The sequence below is a fragment of the Genypterus blacodes genome, unplaced genomic scaffold (assembly GCF_046128005.1).
Source record: "Genypterus blacodes isolate CSIRO-AG114 ecotype Tasmania unplaced genomic scaffold, CSIRO-AGI_Gbla_v1 ptg000214l_1, whole genome shotgun sequence".
Classification (NCBI taxonomy): Eukaryota; Metazoa; Chordata; class Actinopteri; order Ophidiiformes; family Ophidiidae; genus Genypterus; species Genypterus blacodes.
In genome coordinates, this window is record NW_027467013.1 from 4,146,887 (window position 1) to 4,172,797 (window position 25,911).

Genomic DNA, 25,911 nt, shown 5'->3' on the forward strand with positions numbered 1-25,911 from the left:
TTCTTTATTACAAGCAGAATGACACTACAGTGCTTTGCCCTCGTTTTGCTACAGACAGGCTGGCAAAGAAGTCAACATCTTTTAAAATCTTTATACAAAAAAACCAAAAACAGGTTCTCAAAACCCATTTAGTAAATAGAAACAGAGCTGTACTGAAGGTGATGAAGATGACGTGCGTGCCGCCCCGCTCGCCTTTGTAAGAGCGCAGCAGTGTGTCGTTGACGTTTTGGGGACCTTTCGCCGAAGCTCGGGCGCCACAAAACGAGCACCTGCTGTCCGGCTGATGGACGTAGAAAAAGCTGTTTGACATTCTGATCAGCAGAAGAAGAAGAAGAAGAAAGGCTGGTGCGATAAACCCACTGGAGACTGGAGACACCGAGCGACGTTCATTCCTATAAGTCAAGTTATTTGGTCACTTTTATTCACACCCCCCCTCCCCCCCCCCCCACTGACTACAATCCTTGTAGAAAAATAACTTGAGAGTGAGGAAGAGTGAAGAAGTGTAAATCCCCAGCAGACAGACGATAGACCTTTTGTTTGAGAGGGGAAACCATCCGTCGCAGAGCAAAGTGCAGAGTGTGTGTAGACCTATTGGTTATTACGTAATCCTCTACCGTCCTCATATAATGTATTCTGCTCTCATTTTGGTTACAAACTTGGAACACGCACACACACACACACACATTCTAACAGAGTTAAAATAGAATATCTTCTCTCTGGGATACAAAAATAGCAAAAGAAAGAACAACAATGGACGACGACAAAGAAGAACTAGTGAGAAGGTGGTGGTTCCCCCCTGTAGTGCGTCTGGATAAGGACAATAAAATATACACTCTTCTTCCTCTGTCACACTATGGTAATAAAATAGACCTTACTATAATACTGTTGTGAGCTTTGAGTGTGTGTGTGTGGCAACAGCACAGTGAGGTGGACACTGCAGAACAAGCATAGGGGGGAGGAGGGGGGGTCTAAGGGGGGACGGGGGGGAAACAGCAACCAAAGAAACATCCTGATTTGTGATAAAGCATTTGTGTCCCGTCACACCGGTTCTTAAATCTGTACATGTAGGCAAATGGCAATGTGTGTGAACAATAAAATGTACAAACGTATAAAAGTGCCTCAGAGTCTGAGCGTGGAGACGTAGAGACTCGGCGGCTGTGTGATGAGGGAACAGAGACGCTTTGGAGAAAAAGGAGGTGGAGATGTTAGAAATGTAGAAAAGATCCTTCAAACACCACCGGCTACAATCTTCACCTAGAGGACGACGCCGACGACGCCGCAGCTCCACATTCTATTGATTTGATTGTGACATCGCCGATTCAAGTCTCCCTCCGACTCACAACAGACTACAAGAACCCCCGTCTCTATATAATACATATCAAAAGTATAAGTTACATCCATACATCAACAGTGACTGCCATCAGTACTTTTTAACAATATTAAAAACAGGGAAAATGTGACCTGACATTAGCATTCTTACAGATCGGACATTAACTTTTGCATAACACGTAGCATGGCAGCAAGCAAACACCAGAAGAGTCCAACAGAGTCAGCACAATGCAACACAGAGTCACAGCCAGTCGTTCAGAGCGTCCGCACACGGAGGCCGCAGCACCAAGAAGCCACCTGCAGCCTCTGCTAATGACTAAGGGGGCGGGGGGGAAACATGCTGCTGTTACCATGCACGGCCACACGGTGGCGGGAGAGGGCAGAGTGTGTGCTCGTCGCTGGGTAAGGGGAAAGAAAAGGTGTCATGATACGGTTGGTGATGAACGACGTCTGAGAGTAGGAGACGAGGGAACAACCGGGGGAGAAGAAAGGACGGACGAGCGGCGGAGGAGATGCTACACGCTGCGCCGGAAGATAAGACGGGAGACAAAAGTGGACACAATGGCGGAGGTACAACAAAAGAGGAGGAGACACAGTGAAGCAGACACTTCTGCCCCAGAGCGTCCTCATGTACTCTGGAAACATGATTAAACCCACTACAACTCTGACCCCGGGAAATGAGAGTGTATGAATTAAGGCAGGGCGGCTAGAATACAGAATGCACGTCCCTCTTCCTCCTCCTCCTCGCCCTCCTCCCTCCTTCAGCTGATGGGTGTGTGTGTAAGGCTTTAGAAACACACCGCCTCCGCGTTTACACCTTTCCTCCTTTTGGCTCCTAGCCTGCTGCTGTGTGGTAACTGTAAGGCAAAGGTGTGTCACATACATACAGTACAGCTCGACACAGGCACCCACACACCCCCACACGTACACACGCACACACGCACACATGCACACGCACACACACACACACCGGCAGGGCGTGAAGGCGCTGCCCTTACTTGGCTGGACCACGGACGTAAATATTCCCAACGGACATTTAACACTTAGGGGAAAAGTCAGGACACGAGCGGAGGAACAGGCAAGAGAGGATGAAGAGTGAAGACCAGGATGAAGAGAACAAAAAAGGGGCCTAACCAACGCGTTGGAGACGAGACGGGACAGAGCCGCCACGTTTGAACACTGGGAGTCTCAGACAGCGGGACGTCTTCAAGTAATTCTTCGAGAGCTCGGGCGAGGCTGAGACGGAACGGAACAGAGGCGTGACCGGAGTGAGGATGAGGAGTTGGGCGGCCGTATGTAAAGGGTTGTCCTGTGAGGTGGAGCCCAGAATGCACGTGGTGAACGAGGCTCCGTGCTGCAGACCGCGTGTACAGTTTGGTGTTTTGTGTTTGTTTTTGTATTTTGGAGATCCTTGATCCTTGAGATGCACGTTTGCCCGCAAAACATTCACTGAAACGTTCACACCGACGTCTCGGGCCCGGGAGCGTAGTAGGCGAACCCCGCCCCCGAGAGGCGGAGCACACGTGGGCTGAGGGCGCGGAGGTCGGCCCCGCCCCCTTCAGCCAGGCGGGACAGCAGTTTGTGGGGGAGGGGCTCCGCCGCGCCCCGCTGGAGGTGAGACGAGTCTGCGCTCTGGCCTTTAGCCGACCGACGGGAGGACAGCGGAGTCAACTCTGCCACGAGACCACGGACCGGCTTCTGTGAGGCCTGCAGGAGGAGGAAGAGGAGGAGAAGAAGGGCGAAACATCGTGAGAAATACTGAAGTAGAAGAGGAGAGCAAGATGGTGGTAAACATGCGGGAGAGACCAGAGAAGAGAGACTGAACGGGACGGCTATGATCAGAGGGTTTACAGGTTTGTTACTCATTGATAAGACAGATAGTTTGTTCAGCTGGTTCAGGTTCAGAGAGGACAGGAGACTGAAGCTCTCTGACTTTAGGACAGAAACCTACTGGACAGATTGTTCCTCTCAGTATTGAAACCCTCTGATCATAACAAACACCCATCATGTTCCACTGGTTAGGATGAGATTCATGCAATGGGAGGTCACTCAAGCCTGCACTCCCACTTTCCAACACTAGATGTCCTAAGAGTTTCCTCCTCTGCAAAGATTTGTCAGGATGCTTGAGAAATCTGGGGGTTAAACTATACTGTACTAGTTTTGTGAGTATGTGTGTGTGTGAGTGTGTTGGATTAATTACTCAGAGTAATCTGACATCAACACACAGGACACACACACAGGGGGGCGTGGCCTGATTGATATCTACCGAGTCAATCTGTTAAATGAAGAGGTCAAAATCTCAAACTTGAGGATCTTGTACTGTGTGAGTGAGGCGCCCCCTGCTGGCCGGTTCCTTCATTAGGAGGGGGAACAGATACCAGATAGATTCTCTCTGCGTCTGAACCGGGTCACTGGCACTGTACTGATTGACTGACACAAACTGGAGTGTTTTTAGCCTGACCCCACCTCAGCAGTCAGTCCAGTGGTTTGCTTCATGAGGCCTCTGAAGCTAACAGAGCCTTACTGCATTCCCTCAACAGTGCAAAGACACTTAAAGCTAAATCCACCTTGTGATGCTGTAATGACTCTAACACTCTAACCCAATCATATCCACACCCTTCTCTCAGCTGCTCTAACCTCATGAGCTGCAGAATGATGAGAGAGCCAAAACGCTTTCTGAGGCAGCCGTGGATAAATTGGATCCAAATAAATGTTTAACTTCATTTGGTGCGGCTTTTAAGAGCTCTATAGATCAGGTGAGGTGGATCCATGAGGGTCCCTTCAGAGGCCTGCAGGGCGGAGGTGTTAAGTGAAGCCAGCGACCCGGGTCAGACGCTCATTTCCTGTTAACATGTTGGTGAGAGTGCTGGAGTATCACTTGAAGCGGTGTGTGTGTCTAATCACATGGCTGCAGCTCAGCTGGTGTTAATATGCGTCCCACATGCAGCAGGAAGCGCAGCGTGCCTTCAGACCGCCACTGCAGAGTTAATAGGAGATTGTCGTTCCTGAGCGCAGGTTGTGATGGAGACAGATCTCTAGTGCGGCGGCGCCTGGATGCAGCACGGCCCCCATGCAGCGGGCGCAGAGCGGCGCGGGAGCATCACTGCGCCCGGCATTAATAACCCAGCTCCCCGGCGACAAAGCTCGCTGCGCGTGGTTACCATTGTGACCCTGGCCCACGCGGCGTGGCTGCGGGACATCATGGAGTCGTAGGTCCGAGCTGCTTTTCTTCCACCGTCTCCCTCGCCGGTCCTCTCGGGGTGTAGCGGGTCTCTCTCACCGCCCGCCTCTGCACCAGCGGGGCCCGGAGAGCCCGCGGCCTTTACCTTCTGTGGACCATGTTAGAGGAGAGAAGGTGATGACGGGCTCCGGTCAGACTCGTATCCGCTTCCACTCCAGTCTGCCGGCTGCCATCAGACTCCATCATGAATACGACCCGATCGCATTTCGCTTGGCCGCTCACATTTTGATTTGATGTGCGGGAAAGTGTGGCCGCTGCTGAAGTGACAGATTACACCTCTGCAGATTTGCTGATTTGCATGCAGCCACAGATGACAGACGATCTCTGGTGCAGACGACAAATTACTATCAGAGCTGTTTGATGGACGCAGCGCCGAGTGTAATGGATTATAATAGATTCTTTCCTCTAAACCCTTTAAATAAAACGGAGAAAAGCTGCAGATCTTCACATTCAAGGATTTGAAGTGAAGCGTTTGCAATCTTAACTTAACTTCACCTCACGTTGACGTTTCACAAACACACGGCGAGGTGGACATCAACAAACATGATGAAGATGGAGAGCATGCCAACGACACGGTGGATACAACGGACACACAACACACACAAAACACACACATGAAATACAAATCAAACCTGTCTTGTATTGCAGAATCGCCAAGACTTAAGCGTTGCTGTTAGTGTCACAGAGTGCGAGGTGTGTAGACGGTGTGTAGACAGTGTGTAGACGGTGTGTTAGACATGCCACCATGCAGACAGAGACGGGAGCGTAAAAGAGAGAGAGAGAGTCACCTCCTCTTGGCGCTCCTCTCTCGTCTCTCTGGGCCGATCAGAAACTCAATCTGCTGGACGACTGAGAAAGCATGAAGATGGTGGACGGCTCCACAGTAAGGCACGGGCGTTTGGACTGCAGACGGTCCCGCCGGAAAGAGCGAGCCAGAGGGGGAAGGAGAGGAAGGAGAGGAAGATGAAGAAGGGCAGGAGGAGAGAATTCAGACAGAACAAAGGGCGTGTGAGAGGGAGGGAGGGAGGCGTGGAGTTTGATGGTCCGTTAGGAAGCAGCGAGAGGAGAGAAGAGGAAAGAGCAGAGCAGGAAGAAATCAGTCAGATCGTTCATTCTCATATTTGTGTTGGCAAGATGAATCCTAACGCAACGCTGGAAATAATCGTCAATTAATACGGGAGGCATTTGGAGCAAATCCCACTAAATGCCTCCTGCACACTGAGCGATAACGCCTGAGTGTGTGTGAGACGCTGTGTGAGAGGAGAAGAATATGGAATGTTAGTCAGAATTTGTGTCAGGTTGCAGAATATTAAGACTGAGGCAGAGCAGATAAGTCAACACATCCTCAGCTCGTCCTCTATCTGGCAGGCCGACGCACTCGTTTACCCCACGTCTCTCACGCTGCCATCCAGGACGACTGGCTTCAGCTAACAGTGTGTGTGTGTGTGTGTGTGTGTGTGTGTGTGTGTGTGCTCAGGTCCCACCTGTGCACGTTCGGTGGCTGTGGGACACGTGGCCCTGCAGAGGATCTTCTTGATGACGTCTGGCAGCAGGCTGACGGTGATGAGCAGGATGATGCTGAGCCAGGCCGGACCGCTGGACAACATCTGCATGAAGACGTAGTACATCCTCTGGTAGTTCAGGAAGGGCCTGGGAAAGGGGGGGGGGGAGAGGGAGGGGAAGGGGAAGGAAAGAGAGGATCAATACACAAGCTCCCCCCATCGCTCTCTTGTGCGATCCGTGCGTGGGTTGGTCAACGTGAAGGTGAGCGTGCAGAAGGCAGCAGGTACCAGATGATGCCTCCCCACAGCAGAGAGAAGATGACGTAGAAGAGCAGCGACCCCCAGATGACAAAGTGATTGATCCAGGTCCAGTGGTGTGTGTCCAAGGCCAGCTGCAACACACAGAAGACATAAACACTCCGCGCTCGCCCAATCGATAACTGCGCCTACGGGCATCACCGCTGTGCAAACTGAGAGGCCCAGCGCAGTCAATCACGTAGATCACATGCTGCTTAGCACGTGCCTCATTACACACACACACACACACCCTCGCTCGCTCGCACTGACGGTGAACTCATTCCCGACAGAGGAATTATGTAAGGTGTCAGCGAGTGACACACACACACACACACACACACACACACACACACACACACACACACACACACACACACACACACACACACACACACACACACACACACACACACACACACACACACACACACACACACACACACACACACACACACACACACACACACACACACACACACACACACACACACACACACACACACCTTGAGTGTGACGGTGAACACCAGCACAGTGAAGACCAGAGTCCCGAAGGTCCAGTTCCCAAACATCTACATGGAGAAAGAGGGGAAACAAACACAGGTCAGTCTGGTCAGTGGACACACACACACACACACACCATCACCAAACACCCTCACATCACACCCTCACATCACACACACATCTGCTGCAGTGGGAGGTCTGGGTCAAACACGTCCACATTTCTGTGCTGGACGATTCTCTGGAGGTTTTTGTTCTGTGTTTTCAAAGCAGACATCAGGAGAGGACAGATGGGAGACGAGAGCAGGGAGGGAGGAGGGAGGCAGGGAGCGAGGGAGGAGGGAGGAGAGATGGAGGAAAGGAAAACGCAGAAAACTGGGGATTTATGTAACAGCCATGTTTGGCTGTGGGTGTCGGTGTGCCCGTCTTTACTCCACAAAGGAACTCACACACACACACACACACACACACACACACACACACACACACACACACACACCCAGCCCCAATGCAGAAACACACTACACATGTAACAGAATTTATGCTACCGCAACAAAAGACAAGAATAATGTAGGAGGGGAGGGGGGGAGCGTCTACAGTCTCTACTATGTTAGTGGAGTTGCTAAGATCAGGTACTGTGCAGGATTCAGAGATTAGGAGACGATGGAGCGCTAAGGAAGCTACACATCCAGATGGGAGTGCATGGGTGACTCAGAGGTGAGGGAGAGGATGGAGGTGGAGTGGATGAGACGGTCAAACTGAAAGCCTGAAAGGGTTAACGACGGGAACTTAAAAAGAAGAAGAAACAAAACAAAGAGAGAGAGAGAGAGAGAGAGACAGAGGCTTACCATCTGTGTGTTGGTGGTCATAAGCTGAGGAAGAGGAGCAAAATAACGAGAGAGGAAGCAGAGGAGGAGGAGGAAGAAGAGGAGGAAGAAGAAGAGAGAAAAGAATCAGGACAAAATGAACTTCAGGATGTTTCAACTTAAAAAAAAACCAAACAGGACCAAAAGGCAATCCAGAACTGTTGACATGATACAAATTAACAACACAGAGAAAGATGCTACTGCTCTGTCGCTATGAATGAGAGCCCAATGTGTGTCTGTCTACAGGGGGCGCCACTGAGCCAGGAACCTTACCGTGACTGACCGAGACCGCACAGTTCCTCCCTCCTCACTCACGGACGAGTACCAGTTGTGTGTACATGTAGGGGCAGGCGGGACGGGGGCTGGGTGGGCGGGGCTTACCTGGCCGTTGCTGGTGAAGGTGGTGTTGTCAAAAAGGAAGTAGGCACCAAAGAAGAAGATAACGGCGTCGAACACACCCAGGCACGTCCAGTACAGGAAGACGGGCCAGCGGAGGAGCGAGTTCTTGGCGATGTCCCTGAGACGCACGGAGAGGGGCGGTAAAGACCAGAAAGGACCGGCGACCTGATGGAGGCCAGTCTGGCGTTTCCATGGAGCTCACCTGTACAGAGAGGGCTCCCTCTTCAGCGCCTCTATGGTGAGGTGCTGCTCTACCAGGCTGTAGAGGAGGATGGGGAGCGAGGTGAAGCTGATGTTGTAGAGCGTCAGATAGGCCGTGTCGTACAGGGGCTGCCAAGAGAGAAGCGCCCGACATGGTTATGTGTGTTTAGATGTGTTGTGAGGGCAGAATACACTGAACTGTGAGCTCTGAGATCTAGCGGAGATGTTTACCTGCTGGGAGAACCCACAGAAGAACTGATACAGGAACTGAGGGAAGATGAAGCACACGTTCTGGAGGGATTTAAGGGAGAATAAAGGAGCAAAAGGAGAAAGTGATTAGCATGTGATGAGCAGACGCGGGGAGATTTGGAGGATGTAAAAATGCTACTATCTACACATTTCTGTTTATGCAAAGACGTGCGTGCTATAAGCTCATTGAGTGGGCCGCAACCAGCCGGCCTGCCAAGCGGAAGAGCGTGAATCCGTTGGCAGGGCAGCGGGATGCCGCCTACGCTGATCATCCTCGCCCAGGTTCCAGGAGAGAATGATGCACCGGGGATTCATGAGATAGCTCCCAAATCTGCTGCTTTGTTTGGTTTGGAACTGAGACACGGTGATTAACATGTGTGAGGCGGGGGAACGCACAGATCATTCATCTCCTACCTTGTAGAAAAAGTACTGAACAAGCTCAGCGATCCGGATGTAGTAGTAGTGGCCGTGAACCAGCAGCATCTTCTTCAGGTGTTTGAACTTTGGGATGGCGTAGTCGCTGTTCCTCGCCGCCTGCCGTCCTTCTTTACCCATAATGCCTGCGGGAACAAGAGATCTGTTACGTGGGATCTACACAGGGACATAACATTGTGATGATGTGAGCGCGCCCGTGTGTGTGTGTGTTTGCCGATGAGATGAGCTCACCGATGCCCACGTGTGCCTCCAGGATCATACTGACGTCGTTGGCTCCGTCCCCGATGGCCAAAGTTATGGGTTTCTCCTTAGAGGCTTTGATTAGCTTCACAATCTGCGAAAAACAAAGAAAAACTTGAAATCTGCCTCCCTAGAGCCTCAGACTGTTTGGCAGGTGAAGCTGCAGGTTTTCCGTACCTGCGCTTTCTGCAGCGGCGCCATTCGACAGCAGAGCACGGCGCTGCAGTTGCGACAGATGTCCAGGAAGATCTCCCTGTAGCTGGCCGGGCCGGAGCGCTCCTCGCTGGGCTTCAGCACCGCAGACAGAGTGGCCCCGTCGATGATCAGACCAAAGTCCAGGCAGTCCACTGACAACCTGGAACAGATACGCAATGTGAGCCCGCCTGCAAAGAGTGTGTAAAGTATCGGTTTGCTCTGTTTACACTTTGTCCCCATACCCGGACATGGAGCGCTGTCTGAGAACCGTCCTGTTCAGCTCAAACAGAACGTCGTGCAGGCTCTGCTCCTCTGTGCGTTTCTTGGTCAGCTCCAGGATCTGCGTTGTGCGGCGGAACAGCTTACTAGCGTAGCAAGTAGCCGCCGCCGTCTCCATCTTGTCCCCTGTCAGGACCCACACCTTCATCCCGGCCTTGTGCAGGGACTCGATGGTGTCTGCAGCCTTCTCCTGGAGCCTGCGTGTCAATATGTCGATTACTCCTTAAACCCGCAGGTTGGTGAGGTTAAAGCATCCATCAATCTCCCAATCTATCAATTAATCAGCCGCTGATAACTCATCAATAAATGACCACCCCTGTCCCGCTCCATCACCGGTTTGTCTTTCAGGGAATCAATCTGCCAGTCAGAGGATTGATCAGTTAGAGAAAAATGACTTTAAACGTCAATACTGAAGTCACACTGACTGAGCAAAGATAAGACGGCAGGACAGAAAATATTGCAACAGGGAAAAGGAAACAAATGGCTCAGGAGAGGCAGGAAGTCACGTTTTAGCACTCAGAATGAGTCTTGCTCACCCTCATGAGTCGTGACAATGTTACGGTTACGGCTTCATGACTCATTAATTCTCCCTTCTGTCTCCCTGCTGCTGCACCGCTTCTATTTTTTTTTTAGATTTTCCACCTCTCGCTCTCTGTGACGACCAACCTGTCCTCCACTGCCGTGGCCCCCAGGAGCACAAAGTCCCTCTCGATGATGTCATAGGCCTGGGCCAGCCTCTGCTCCCTGTCCTGCAGGGCCAGCTTGGCCTCGGTCAGTTGGTGACACGCCTCCACGTAATCTGACGGCGACAGCCTCCGATAGGCGACGCACAGCGTCCGCAGGCCCTCCTGTGTTACAGCAAAGACAGAGATGCTGGATGATGTTGTGACACTTTTCCCGTGTGTGTTCTGGGATTTGCTGAATTTGATTCTCTGCAGCTTGGAAAAGCAACTGGAGCAGCATATAAAGTCATCACGGGACTCATTAATTCATTTCTTTTATCTGGGGCAGTGGCTCCTTAATACACAGAGCCTCATTACTGAGCTAATGAGGATCATCAGAGCCGGTAAATATTCTCTCTGACGTCTCCGCACTCACCACAGCATTCTGCTCCACCCGGGCTTTCACTTGCTCCACTTTCCCCGACACCACACGTGGGAAGATGGACGAGTCTGCCCCCTTGCAAAACAGCAGGTACTCTCCTGAGGGACCACAGACACACGCATGGCCACATACATGAACACGCAAGAGAGGAAGAGGAAGCACACTCAGCAACTCAGCATGTGAGCGTAGAGGTCTTACCTGAGCTTGACCTGACGATCACGCTCATTCTCCTCCTCACAGAGTCAAAGTTCAGCACGTGAAGCAGCTCAAACCTGCGGGGCAAAACATTTCTGATTGATTGAAGTAAAACAACAAACTCAGGAGCCAAACTGAAAAGAATCTGAAAATCTGCTCTTATTCTTCTTTCTATTCCAGCTGATCTGGCTTTTTCTATTCAGTGAATTGTAGAACGGTCTGCTGGTTTAAACCACGAGCCAAAAAGAGGAGGCTGAAGTATGAAAGTAGCATAGTGCAGTTTGCCTTTCGGTGCCCCCCAAAGTCTCACATCTGCTGGATACACATCGTTCCTTCTCTACCTCCACTGCTCTCTTAAAATAGCTCACTATTGACAGGCCACTGCAGAGAGTGATGGAGGCAGAGAGAGAGAGAGAGAGGGGGAGAGAGGGAGAGACAGAGGGAGGGAGAATTTGCTGCCCTTCATTCTTTTTGGGAGAATTTTGTTCTGACTGGACAGATTCTACCTCCTAATCCTTGTCACTCTTTGTTGTGGCTACACTTTTTTGTAAGCGCTGTGGAATATGATCTATAAAGCTGATATCTGTTTACCCCCAGGGCAGTTTTACATGAGGAGGAGGAGGAGGAGGAGGAGGAGATTAACTCTCATTTAATCCTGTGGTGTAACACACACAGGCACTTAGCAGGACGCACCTTTCAATTTCATCATCTTTGTTGAGGATCTCCATGTGGTTGTCCTTCAGTCTCAGATAGGTGTAACCCAACCTGGCAACACAGGGGCGAGGGAGGCGGTGAGTGAAGTTACTGTGTTACTACGCATCTGCATGTGTCACACAAGCCTGAGTCCAGACTCTGAGCCCGGCGGCGTGTTTGCGTCTTACCTCTTCATCCCTTCCACTAAAGCCACCTCGTCGGGCGAGGAGGAGATGTAGAAGGAGGTGGGCCTGCCCTGGTGGATGCCCCTCTTGATGCCGTCCACCGTCTCCTCCTCCTTCACCTGCACCGTGTGGCACAGACACAGCGCCCGGAAGAACAGGTCCTCGTACTCCTGCGCCGCCACGACACCATCAACTTTAGTTTATGTTTTCTTTGGCATTTGGAGTTGCGGTGTCACGTGTGTGTTGGTGTGTGTTCTTACCCTCCTGTATCCTCCGGGCGAGGAGTCGATCATGTCTATGCTGGAGGCGGCACTGAGGATTTGGCCGTTGCAGATGGCGTGAGGTATGTACACGTTCCCGTCCACGCAGCACTCGATGAACTCCATGTTGTTCTCCGTCAGAGTTCCCGTCTTGTCGGTGAACACGTACTCCACCTGGCACGAGGGGAGGAACGCCATAAGGCCGGGTTAAAGGTCACGTCTGTACACATCTGTGACGTATGCTCTCGCCTGAGCGTGCGTACCTGCCCCAGCTCTTCGTTCAGGTCGGAGGTGTTGACCTGCGCTCCTTCTCCCAGCTCCTCGTCAAACATCTCCTCGTCCCAAGTGATAAAATAGGAGCCCAGGAATTTTTGCATCTCCACAGTGACGTACATCGACACCGGAATGATGTAATTAAACAGAACCATGAAGGCCAGGAAGTCTGTGAACGCTCGGATCACCTGAGAGAGAGAGAGAGAGAGAGAAGGAGGAGCAATGTTAGAGGAGACTGAGGGTGGATGCCCAGGATGTAATTGTGAAGTCGGCTGTAGAAGACCAACCACATGGCGCTGGCGTTCGTTCTCGGTCCTGTGGTTGTACCAGGGCTCGTCTCTGTCAGGAGACCACTGCCAGGCATATTTCAGAACGGTGTTGATCACCGCTTTACTGATCAGGATGCACAGATAGACTATCAGGAAGGCATTCATTGACCTGCAGACAGACAGAGGAGGTCAGGGGGGGGGTCAGGACGAGTTGCCTGGCCAAGAACGTAAACTTAATGGTGCTAGGTGAGGATGTGAGTCGTACTTTTCTACAGCGGAGCGTTTCTGAGACTTGGACTGGTAATTCAGTGCCATCTTGGTGTCCATGCCAGTGTACACCGCAACAGCTGAGGGGAGAGACAAACCCTGGGTTACCATGACAATACCGACGTCAGCCTTGTTCAAGAGACACGAAGCAGAGCAAAACCACGGTGCTACCATAAATATATTGTGTGTTCTTCAGCGTGGCTCCTCTTAGAAGAAGGTTCTCAGCCCCGAGAGGTCTGCAAGAACAAGAGAGTCTGAAATAAGAACACAATCTAAGGCATCTGAATCATGCGCACAGTCTGCGTCATCGTTACAAAGCATGATTGATGAACATTAAAGACCAACCCACCTCGCCACAGGCTCCTCTTTGTCCTTGTAAATGTTGATGCGTCCCACAAATCTGGAGGAAAACAAACAAACGGATCATCGGAGGGCGAGGCAGAGAGGAGCGTCTGTTTCCAAGAGTTTGTGTAGGTGTTTACATAAGAGTGAGCATCAGTGAACATGTCACACTCACTTGTAGAGGTCAGGCTGCGGTTGTTCACATTCAATAGTGGCGTGTAGAGAATCCACCTCCTGCTCCGTTCTAAAGGCCATGGTATCTGGTACTGCATAATAGGTCTGAGGGAGGGAGGATAGGAGGAAGGGCGGAGGAAAGGGGGGGAAACACGGGGAAGAGGGAGAAAAAGACAGGAAAATGTCAGCCGCAGTTACTAATTAGAGTCGGGTGGCTTCTCTCAAGTCTGGTGTCGCGGCCCCCAGCTGGCCTCCTGCATGACGGGCTGGAGACAGCAGGCGGGGGAGCGGCGTCATTATACGACTCCTCAGGTCAGCAGAAGGCAGCATGCTGGGACGGTGAGCACACCAGGGGGGATGGAGGAGGAGAGAGGATGGAGGTGGGGATTCTATCGGCTGTGTGTGTGTGTGTGTGTGTGTGTGTGTGTGTGTTCAGTCATGCATAGGGTTGTGTGAGTGACACGGATGAACATCACTAAGGAGGATGAAACGTATAATGGGATTCATCGCTGCGTGCCATATAAGTTTATGAATTTTGCATGTGTGTGTGCGTGTGTGTGTGTGAGAGGTTGTAGCTTTACTAAAGTCAAACTTCACTCAAAAAGCAAAGTACAATATCAACACACTACAGTTTCATCCAGTTCTAGATCATAAGAATAAGGTGTCGAGGCAATGAATCACCATAAAACCTAAGAATAACAATTGGTTAAACGAATTAAAAAAGAAACATGGAAACAAAACGGAACAATTGGAACACAAGAAGGCTTTGTGTCGGTGCGTAATGAAGAAAGATCTATTTATGTACCGCTTAGATTTAGCTCCTTTACTTTAGAGGATTCCTATATTTGTGATCACATGTGGTGTGAATCATAGCTTTGAAGTGGCTCACACACACACACGCTCACACACACACACACACACACACACGGCTGTACATCCTGGTACCTTGTGACTGGACTCCCCATCCAGGCTGGCGGTGGTGACGTAGCAGGTGCCATCTTGGCGGCAGGAGGAGAGCAGGATGAGGTCACAGGGGAACGTCTCGTCCTCCCGCACCACCACCACGTCCCCCACCTAACAGAACAGACAACACATCACACACACAACATCACATCACAATATCGCATATTAACTGTTTAAAGACCAAAAGACGTGCAGCTCCACATCTGCTCTGCCTGTGACATCACTCTGAACGTTTCCACAGGATTGTAGAGTTGCGTAACAGATTATGCGAGCGGAGCGGCTTAAGCGGGGATAAATCCCATCGCCACGGCAACTGTACACACGACACATGCTCTCTGATTTTTTGCACAATTGATACATTCATCATTATTCCTGTTCCCCGTCCTCCTACTCTAATCCTTCCCTGTTGGATGTGCGGCGAGAGAGCGGACATGTGCGGCACGTGGACCGATGTCTTTCACATTTCCTGACCTATGAAATTCAGTTAAGATGACCGCCGCGGCCGCACACACAGCTGTTCTCAATCCTGGTCCTCGTGAGCCAAAGAGCTGTGTATCTGTCATCCCTCCCCGCACTGCACACAAGCGAGGAGCTAAATCTGGAGCTGTAGTAATACAAACTGCAGCGTTCTACAACCTTGTAGCGCCGCGAGGCCTCATTCTTAAGATAACCTGCCGCCCACACAAGCCCTCAACACGGGCAACAGCACCTCTGCATCAATTAGATGCATTGTTGGAGTCGTTACACCTTCCCACATAAAGAGAAAGCAAACGGTACATCATCGTCATGGTACCGTGTTTGGTACCTCCATGTGTGACTTCCCGGCTCTTAAACAAACCTCAGAATTACACAGGATAAGACGGGGAGAAGATACAGCCTTAAGTTAAGAGCAGCATTGGTCCTAATCATTCTCCAAGGGACTGGCGTGGCGCTCTAGGGGACTCTGACTGCTCTGACGCTAGAGTTTCGGGGCAATTTATGACTGGGAAAGGAATAGAGACAGGAAAAGAGAGAGAGGAACGATGGAAACAAAGTGAGAGAGAGAGAAGGAGCTGGAGAGAGATTGAGAAAGAGTGAGTGAGTGAGTAAGTGTGTGTGTGAGAGAGAGAAAGTGAGCTCTGCAGCAGTACAGTGGCTCTGCCTTTGTGGCCTCAGGTGCTTGTGCTGCTCTAATGAGGCCATTCTTACCCGTAGCTTGTGACTCTGCGTCCTCGCCACCTTCCCCTGCTGCACCACGTCCACCGGACACTCGTTTATAGAGCAGTCCGCCTTGTGTCTGAGCCAGTCCTCATAGCCCTGAGAGAGGGAGGGAGAGAGAGGGGGGGAGGGGGCGGGGGGGAGAGAGAGAGAGAGAGAGGGAGAGAGAGAGGGACGCAGAGGGACGCAAAAAAGATGGCGGGGAGGAGAAGCCAAGAGGAGGGGAGGGGGGGAAGAGAATATAGATTATTGTGCAGAGAGAATTGAGGCCAGAGCACAGTGTGAGAGAGGGAGGGAGAGAGAGAGAGAGAGAGAGGACGAGAGAGAGAGAGAGGGAGAAGTGAAAATCATACAATGTAATTAATAAGTATTGTGCTCCTCCAGCTAGTTGACCCGTTTCCTGGATTTGTAGCCGACAAGTCGCATTTTAGATTGATGTCCCAGTAAAACCCAGTAAACCTGCGGCTCCATCTATCACTAACACCGCCCCATCGCTCAGCATCGGGACGCCACCACCGCCACCGCAGCCGCCGAGAGGAAGCGTCTCCTCCAGGGGGCACGGGACACTCAGCTGGAGTGATTAACAGAGGAGAGCATTCATTATCATATTTCCCACATCACCAGACACACTCAATGGCATGTCCTTTTCTCCCAGAGAGGAATGTGTGTGTAGGAATAATAGAGCGGTAGATTGGTAGGAGTGTGTGTGTGTGTTCACGCGAGGACGGGAGCTGGTGTTTACGAGGAGGGGCAGGCTATATTTCCTGGGAAATGCGAGAGAGTGTGTGTGTGTGTGTGTGTGTGTGTGTGTGTGTGTGTGCGTGCGTGTGTGTGCGTGTGTGTGTACACCCTACCTGTTTTATGGCGGTGACGGTGATAACGAAGAAGAGGGGCAGGCCGCTGGTGACCGGGCTGGTGGGAGTGTCGATGATGAGCTGTGAGAGGAGAGGAAGATGCAGGGTGAAGATGGGAGGCAGAGGAGAGGGGGGGGGGGAGCTCGACATAGAGCGGGGAGGGGGAACGGAGCGAGCAAACAACAAACCCAGAGTGAGGGAGTAATGTGAGCCCGACCTGTCCTCTGCTATTTGCTCATTACAGACGTTACAGTAATTGGCGTCCATGCTGGCGGGGCTGAAACATGATATTGCACTAATAAATCCCAGAGAGCCCCGGTTTGGGTAATTTGCAGGTGGGAGGATGTGTAATCGTCTTGGAGGCATCTGAGTAACACGTACGCGTCACTTCAACAGCTTTTTAATGACTGTATCCTGCATAGAACAAAGAATCTGATACAAACAGAAATAAGGCTGCTGAATCTATCAAAGTTAGCCCAGATTACAGATCAACTCAGATTAGTTTTACTGTCAAATATCGATAATCTGTAACGAGAGATTCAAAGTCTTAAACGTGCGCTTTAGCATTCATAACAGTCATTTTTAAAGATAGTAAATAAAAGCTTAAGAGGACTTTGGTCTGGATACAAACAGAGTAGGATTAACTGTGTGTGTGTGTGTGTGTGTGTGTGCTGAGCCAGATTAGTCCTGTGAAAAGAGTGTGGAATTTCACACAACACTGACAAGAACGCACAAAGCCTCACGCTGCGGCCGACACTGAGGGGAAACATCAGCAGCTCAGGGAACAAATAGCATTGCTTTGTTTCAGTGCTTTGTCTGCAGAGCTCACCTGGACCAGGAAGATCACCAGGAAGTAGAAGTTTGCGATTCTTCGGAACTGCTCAAACAAGTTCTTGGGTATAAAGTTCCAGAAGGTGTACTGGCAAAAGAGAAGAGCAGCAAGAGTTTAGACGGTCAGAGGAGGGATTATGCCGTTGTCCCGGCGATGAAGAGCACGGAGCGGCGTTGAGCTCGTGCACGCAGGGGCCGCGGCTTGCTCACCTTGGAGGAGACGATGCGGTTGTCAGGGAAACGTTGAAGGATGTAGGCCTCGGCTCCTGGAGGAGGTTCTTTGTGCCCGATGTACACCGTCCGACTGTCCACCCAGTTCTCCTCCCCCACACACTGAAGGAGAGAGAGAGAGAGAGACTTCTGCTCACTTGTAAGGTAAATCTATCTCAATTTACAGATTCTAATGTGCCTAGTCTGCATATCTCTGCACAAAGAGGGGGAGGGGGGGGGGGAGGGGGGGGGGACTGGAGCACAGGGGGAGAACATGCAAACTCAACACAGAGAGGCCCGGTTGGCTTCACATTAAGGGCCTTCTCGCTGTGAGGGAGCGGCACAAACCACCCAGCCACCGTGCCAAGCATAAAGAGGTCACCACTGACTGATTCTTAATTTGATCCGCTCAAGGAAACAGCCTGAGGAACTTGAGCTAATTGTCCCTGGTGGAACAAGCTGCAAAAAAAAGGAAAGAAGCGAGGCGGCTGCATTGGGTTACTTTGGATGATGTGACTCTTAAAACAAACAAGCTCACACCAGAGGACAGGAAGCTGAGTGAAGTACGAGTCCAGGTTGGAGTTTGCGTAGGAGGGAGTCACAAAAGGATCCGAGTCATAAAAGTGCTGACTCGTCATTTCTCTCTCACGCTCTTCCCTCTCGTCCTCCCTGCAGCCTGGACCGTCCCTCAACGTCTCACTCTTTCCATCTGCAGTCTTCAAAAACAATCCGCTCCTTCTGTTCCTACCGTGCCGATCCAATGTCCTGGAGTCAGAGAGAGATTTCATATTGGATCGTGTGTGTGTGTGTGTGTGTGCAAAAGCTCCGTCTATGATCCTCCCTCATCTGAGCTAACAAAAGCGATTCTGCAGGATTTAGTAATGCGTCTATTAAACACTGATGCGGGATGTGGAGGCGCTCCAAGGAAAGACAACAGGCAGGAGACCGCAACATTCCTTTTCTTTCCACTTGGCTTCCCTGCACGACGACAAACGCTTTGGCCTGAGAGCGCTGGCAGAGCACCACAGCCTGACACAGCTCAAAGAGAAAAAGTGTTGAGCACGGGCAGAAAAGTTTGGGAACAAACGCTTCAGTGGAACCAACTTCCCTGCTTAAAATGTCCTTAACGACTTGGCAGAGGAAATCTAGCAGATCGCTGCCACTGACTGACACTCTGGGTGTGTTTAGGGGCCAGGGTTTGCGTCCTCTGACCCCGGTTACACGTCCGACCGTCATGATCTGAGTCCTCTGGGTTTAACACGAGTTGAAATTCATACACAACTACAGGTTTACAAGGTTACACCTAAAGCTTTTTCTCTGCTGCAGGTCTCACACAGCGATCAACAGGCGACTGGCAGCGGTGTAAAAATAGAAGGCGAGCCAACAGTGTCAGCTGACTTGAGACCCCTCCAAAACGTTGTGGGAACAACAACACTGACAGGGACGCAGTGGAATGAGGGGGAACGAGAGATGAGAGCAGAGGCAGAAAACGACTGCGGGACAGAACGATGACGTGAGGAACAAAGACACAAAAGGGAAGAGGAACAAAAGTGAAAGGCTGGAGTTTGAGAGTCGGTAGAGATAAAGAGAGATAAGAAACAACGCACAAGTTCAAGCGTTACAAAGATTCAGTGGAGAAACATGAAAGACAAACAGCAGGTTCATGAAATAGAAACTGTGCTGACCAGATGATGTAAGGAGTAAGAAGAGTTTGAAGTGGATACAAGAGACCCGAGACAGAATGACACTCCATCCCCTAATGACAGATAGGCTGTATGTGTGTGTGTGTGTGTGTGTGTCTCTATCTGTGTGCTTTGATGAGCTCAGACCTCTGTAGTTTCAAAAGTCAAAAATAAAACCTTACACCACGTCCAGGAAAAAGAGAGAGAGATGGAGGGAGAGAGAGAGAGACAGAGAGAGTGAGAAGGAGGAGAGAGAGAGGGGGTCAGAGAGAGAGAGGGAGAGAGAGGAGGGAGAGAAAGAGAGAGACAGAGAGAGAGTGAGAAGGAGGGAGAGAGAGAGAGTGAGAGCGAGGGAGAGAGACAGAGAGAGGGAGGGAGGGAGGGAAAGAGAGAGACAGAGAGAGTGAGAAGGAGGGAGAGAGAGAGAGAAGGAGGGAGAGAGAGAGTGAGAAGGAGGGAGAGAGAGAGTGAGAAGGAGGGAGAGAGAGAGAGAAGGGGGGGAGAGAGAGAGAGAAAGAAAAAGGGAGGGAGAGAGAGAGAGAAGGACCTGTAGGGCCAGAAAATGTCAGCGTGTGTGCTTGATATGAAAGAACAGGAGGGGAAAAGTGGCTGCTGCCACTCTGTAATTACAAACCTGGTAATTACAAATCCAACATATTGTGTTAGGAGAGAAGGTTGGATTCAAGTTCATAATGCAGTTCAGACACACTGCACTCTACTGTACTGTTGTTATTATAGATATGCTACAACAGAATACAAGAGGAACAGAAACGCATAGGAACACTAGCATGTCCTCTCTCCTTCTTGCCTTACTCCACAGCTCCTTCTCTCTATCCTTCACTGACAGCCTCATATTTCTGTCTGTGCAGCGCTCCTCTCTCTTCACCCTCGTCCCCTGGCAGCCTGTCTGTCTCCAGCCCTGACAACAGAGAGGGATGGAGAAGGAGACACAGACAGAGATAAAGAGCGTTGTGGTTTGTTACTATCTGATCATTAATCCTCACTGATCCGTATCAACCCCGGCCTGCTATTCCCTCTTCACTCCGCTGCTCCGTCAAACAAAGTGGCTGCTTGCTCGCTTGCTGGACACTGAGGCTTTGTCTTTATTAACCACACTGAAATACTCTCCGCTTCATCATCAGGGCATGAAGAGGAGAGCGAGAGGAAGGGTCAGGGGGCACAGGACAGTAGATGGGACAGAATGGGACTTGTGTGTTCTCTTTGCTGGACGTTTCAGTAGAAGCGCCTTGTTTTCACTCAGTGTGCATGGTCCTGCTGGCGCTAAGTGAGGATAGAAGCGCATTAGAATCAGCGAGGCAAACGTGTCCACTAGGCAGGAAACAAAGTTAAAAATACACGCTCCGACACGTGTTCAAACCAACACGCAACCTAAACCACAACATCATCAAGTTACATACGGTGTCAACACGCCACGCATCCAAACCCAACACACACGCACACGCGCACGCACACACACACACACACACACACACACACACACACACACACACACACACACACACACACACACACACACACACACACACACACACACTATGTATATGTGTGTGTTTCTTTAAGTAAGAGATCTGAACCAGCAGGATAGAGCGGAGACATATGCTCACACTTGTTATGTTTAGATTCATTTTGGCCATATAAGGTAAAGTGTGACTCCCAGGAGAGAAAGTCATCCTGGCATCATCTTATGTAAAGCTTTTCCATTGTGTTCATAAATCACTACATTTACATGCACGCCGGACTGCGACGGAGGCAGAAACGCAGAGTAAGCCGTACGTACAGTATGGACGGGATTAATGGGATTCCATTGTCCACAGAGTGACCCCATGCTTAATCTGGGAACTCTGCCAGATGAGGGAACACGGGCACAGAATGCTTACGCCCACGTTAAACCCAGGCCCCTTTTTACCTGCATCAGCAAACTGACTCACAATCACATCTCCCTCTGTCAATTTATGCCCATATCAATCTGATCCTGATTGTTTACATTAGAATTTTTTAAAACTTCCCATCAGATTAGAATCCAAGTTTGCCTGTAAACAAAGTGACTGATGTGAAACTAAACTGTGCTGACCGACGCCGTTTCATCTCTGCAAGACAAATCAAACACAATAATGTAGTACAGCCCATTTAAACTCCTTTATGTAAATTAAGAGTGAGAATATAAAGGGGGGGGGTTGAATACATTATGCATTCATATTTGCTGTGGCCTGTCATATAGCATTTATGAGAAGATGAAAGGAGCCCTGAGACCTTGATCTGCTAAAAAGGACCAGAGCCTACCTGTACATCACACACTCACTCCACTGCACTGCACTCATCTGCCATTAATCGCCATAGCAACGCAATACGAGCCACAGAAGGCTCCGCCGTGTCTACGAGTGTATAACACGCAGGGCCACACACACATGACGCAATAAGAACATTATTTTTCCCCCCATAACCTACAAATGGATTAGATCAGATTTCTACGAGACAAAGATCATCAAGTAAATTCTAAACGTCCTCAAGATCTGCGTCACACTCTCGAAAAACAGTTAGACCCCTTCCAAAACAAAACAGACTAGTGGACATCGCAAGAAGCAACCGGGAAGAAACTAATATGAAGATGGAATGTGGGTCACGGGAAAAAGAAGTGACAACAGCTGTTATCATGATATGTGTAGAAACACAGGGGATGTGCAGACAGGAACATATACAGTATGTGTGCCGCTATCTTGGTTGGGCAGTGGGCAGGAATAGACCGATGACGACTGAAATAGCTGCACAAATGCTACAAATCCAAAAGGATAAGTGCGAGATCCCTTTCAATGATCTTCCCTCTCCAATTTAACGTGCAGAGATTTGTTGCGCGCCTCTTTAATCCAGCTGTGTGACTTCTCTCCCCCGGCTCCTCCTGCTACTTTAATCTGCTTCCAACGAGGGAAAAACAAACATGTCAGCGGCATTTTAAAAGTGACAACACCCTGACGCAGGCCTTTGAAACTCTGCCTTGGACTTAAACCCGCTCGCTGTGGCGATCGTTCTTCAGCCCCCCCTCCCTCCTTACAACAATGCGTCGCTTTTCTCTCTGGCACACATACAGCCACACGCACACACAGCTTGGCCCATCGCGCCAAACACAAGGCCTGTGTGTTTGTCACCTACTGCCTCTCTCTCTCTCTCTCTGCACCCAGGCCTGGTCTCTGAGGTGGGGGGCGGGGGGGTTGGACAGGAATAGACTGCCCTTAGCTGCTCGGAGGGGTGGTAGATAATGTGGCAAACAGTCATCCACCAGACTGTTTTCCCTTTCAACACCTTGCAGGGGGACACGCACAGCCAGAAACTTGCTCAAAGTTGTTTCCAAAGCCTCCCACACACTCCTGGGAGCTGACGGTGAGAAGGTGAAGTGAGAAATGTGCAAACACGGGGACGTAAAGGTTGAATGGAGGAGCGAGGGAAGAATGGAAGCTCTGATGCTGATATAACCACAGGTGGCTGCTCCAGGAGTGACGTGGTCAGATTAGTTTAGAGGACATACGTGAGCCCTTATATGTACCAGGACCTTTTAATATAACCGCCGCCCAGCACACGCACACACACATCCGTCCTGTCCAGATGACCTCATGCAGTTCATTAGGATCTCGTGCTTGGTGGCACCGGTCTGGGTTATCATGCCGCCGCTATTATTACCAGGGCAACAGAAAGGTGGGCGAGACAGTGATGAGCGGAGTCAGTACACACCCATAATGCACGCAGTGACCCACGCATACACACACACACACACACACACACACACACCAAGGATGTGATCAAAGACCGCAAGAGGTCATTTAGCAGATAAATCTCATCATAAATAAATTGTCTTCCTCTTCTGCTGGCACATGAGGCTGATGAGGCAGCAGAACGAGAGTCTGTACAGACACACACACACACACACACACACACACACACACACACACACACACACACACACACACACACACACACACACACACTCCTGTGAAATATAACTGCACGAAGGCTTAACCATGCTCTGATGCCAGCAGAGTGAAAAAGGTTATTATACAACAACTCACTGTCCCATTTAAACTTCATGCACTGCAAAATGCCATGACTCCACAATTTTCCACACAAAACACATAGACTTTACTGTACAGGTCCCGTATTGCAGTGGAAGTGAGAAAACAGGTTTCTAAGCTGTACCGACACACACAGCCGTACCGCCGTGTTCGAGAAAATGAAATTTCAATCTCCCTATAATGTGCTGCGCCGCAAAGATCTAAACAATGCTTCCGACGGTGTGTGAGGTTTATTAGGCGACTGTGTTCACACTCAGAGTACAGCCCGGGCGCCTGTAGCATTAGTTAAAGATGGCAGACTCAGCAATTAAGCCACTGGCATGAGACTGTCCTCCAAAGAGCAAACAGAAGTGAGTAACAAAGCTTCAGCTCACCTTAAAGCGTGGAGGATAAGACTCACATAGGAGCGACGCATGGAGGAAGGCTCATAAACTCAGGCAGTAAAACAAAAACACATTAGAGGGCTAAATCAGAAACTCCTCCTTAAAAAAAGACATTTTACGACTTCAGCCTGGGTGGAAGTAATGGAGGCTACATTTTGGCAGTGACCTTGGTGTGAACCGTGTTTACTCCTCTCTCTCTCTCTTCGTCCAGAGGAAGAGGTTGCAAAGGGCGAGGACTCGGACGCCCTGCTAATCACCTTAATCACCTGGCGTAGTGTAATGTTTGCTCTCATTAAGGCCGCAGCTGTTGAGACGAAGGCCCGGGTTAAGAGGAGGCGACACACCAGCGACACAGGTCCACAAATACATCTGAGCCATCCCTCTGAGTCTTCATCAATATCTGATAATTGAATTAATGATTAATTCCTTGCCTGCTTCGTCTTGTTGCCATGGCAAAGTGACAACAGCGGGATGGGGAGAGGGGAAAAAAAAGGGTTGGAGAGCCTGGTGAGAGATGAAGGGAGCGTTCAATGACCCCCATCCCCCCTCCTCCTCCTCCTCCTCGCCTCACTAGTAGATCTGATTTCCCCTGACATTAGGCCTGCCGGAGCATCCGTCATGCTCCTGACACACCTTCACCCAGCCTGTCATAGTGGGCGTGCAAATACACACACACACACACACACACTCATCCGTACTTGCTTTGACAAATTCGTAACAGACACATACACAAACAGAACACACACACACAGGTGATTATCTCCCCTGCACCTGAGCCCCAGCTTGAGGTCAGGTGACAGGGTCGCAGGTCGCAGACAGGATCAAGCAAACGTCTCCATACCCCAGAGGTGTCTGAGCTTGATGAGCATCACCAGGCCACAGTCTGTTCCGGTTCCTACTACACCGCCTTTCCTCCAATTCAGCCACCCGCCCACCCACCAGCTGCTTCCTGTCTCAGTAGATCATCACAGACGGACCACGGCACTGGAAAGTTTCACTGTCCCACCAACCGGTAATACGACAGAACCATCAGCCCTCATTACGCAGCCATTTCCTGCCTACAGAGCAGGCCGGGCTGAATTCTGCTTACTGTCAGAGAATACTTGGAGGAGCAAAGAATGGCAGCGAGCGTGTGTCAGTCAGAAAGACAGAAAGGCCTCACATGTCTGAGTCCTGTCAGGTTCATGTCCTCTGCACACCAGGCAACACCGGGCAACCACAGCAACCACAGCCGCCACAAACCCCCAGAGCAGCTTCAACGACTGAACGAGTTTACCGGGACTCTGCTGGAGGGATGGAATAGCATTATTTTGAAAGAGAACCTGTTCACGGTGGCCCCTTGACACCTTACTAACACGCTCCATGTTGTGTTTTCCCCCTAACTTGTCACCAATCTGTAGCTTAGTATGCAATGCGTGAATGATGAGCCTGATTTAACTGGGTCAGCCAAGTTTATTTCTATTCTACACACTCCACAGCCATTACTGCACTCGGACCCACCGGCACAGACACACGTTCAGCCCCACAGAGACCCGGTACCGCAGCCACGAACACACACACACATACACACACAGAGAGAGAGAGAGAGACAACATGCGGTGTGTGTGGGGTTAATACGTGTTCGGTGTAAAAGCAGAGACATGAAACACACAGAGCTCCAGCGGGGACAGTGTTGACAGCCGGGGCCCCTTACGTATCTGCTGATGAGATTCCGGAGCAGGGTGAAATCCATCTTCTGAGCGGTAGAGACGTCCAGCTCCCCCTTCAATCTTCGTAAACGCTACCTAATGCGGCGCTTTTCGCCGGTATCCATGGCGCACGGCCGCCGGTGTCTGTGGTAGCGGGGAGCAGCGGCGTCTCAGTGGGCTGTTGTGATTTTCATGGCATCCCTGTGAAGACCCTCGCAGCGGCGGAGCGTTTAGCGGCAAACTACACTCACGCTAGCGGCTACATTTCAAGGGAAACGTCGCCGCAAGCGAACCGCCCAGACCCTCGACGTCGTTCTCACGGTAGCTCCCCCCGGGTGCTTGGCCGTTCGTGCGCCGCAGAAAGACGTCCCTCCGCGGGCTCCGTGTGTGTCCTGCACGGCGGTAGAGCGCGCGGTGTCGCGGGGCAATGCGATGCGAAACGTAACGCTCATACGTCAGAAGATTACGCTGCGCATGCGTGCTGCGACTCTCTCTCCACTGCTGTACAACTGTGGTTAGTTCATCATTCAA

The 25,911-nt window shown here is 50.7% G+C and overlaps 1 protein-coding gene across 4 annotated transcripts; it reads right to left on the reverse strand.

Moving 5' to 3' along the window:
* Positions 1-25,911, reverse strand: LOC143015820 (phospholipid-transporting ATPase IH-like). Of its 4 annotated transcripts, none has more exons than XM_076169923.1 (30): positions 25,386-25,911; positions 17,549-17,671; positions 17,337-17,426; positions 16,508-16,588; positions 15,645-15,752; positions 14,439-14,567; positions 13,495-13,598; positions 13,327-13,377; positions 13,149-13,213; positions 12,976-13,057; positions 12,729-12,879; positions 12,432-12,629; positions 12,169-12,342; positions 11,912-12,078; positions 11,724-11,795; positions 11,034-11,107; positions 10,830-10,933; positions 10,398-10,579; positions 9,695-9,928; positions 9,435-9,612; positions 9,249-9,351; positions 8,997-9,142; positions 8,565-8,624; positions 8,335-8,462; positions 8,115-8,250; positions 7,716-7,739; positions 6,873-6,938; positions 6,361-6,464; positions 6,055-6,220; positions 1-3,036 (listed from the first exon to the last, which is right to left on the reverse strand). In XM_076169923.1, the coding sequence occupies exons 1-30, from the start codon at positions 25,422-25,424 to the stop codon at positions 2,788-2,790; spliced, it is 3,588 nt and encodes a 1,195-aa protein (XP_076026038.1). In that variant the 5' UTR covers positions 25,425-25,911; the 3' UTR covers positions 1-2,787. The 4 variants fall into 4 exon arrangements, with proteins under 4 accessions (XP_076026038.1, XP_076026039.1, XP_076026040.1 ...); XM_076169925.1 differs by lacking the exon at positions 1-3,036 and adding an exon at positions 4,665-5,473; XM_076169924.1 differs by lacking the exon at positions 7,716-7,739 and having other exon boundaries at positions 25,386-25,910.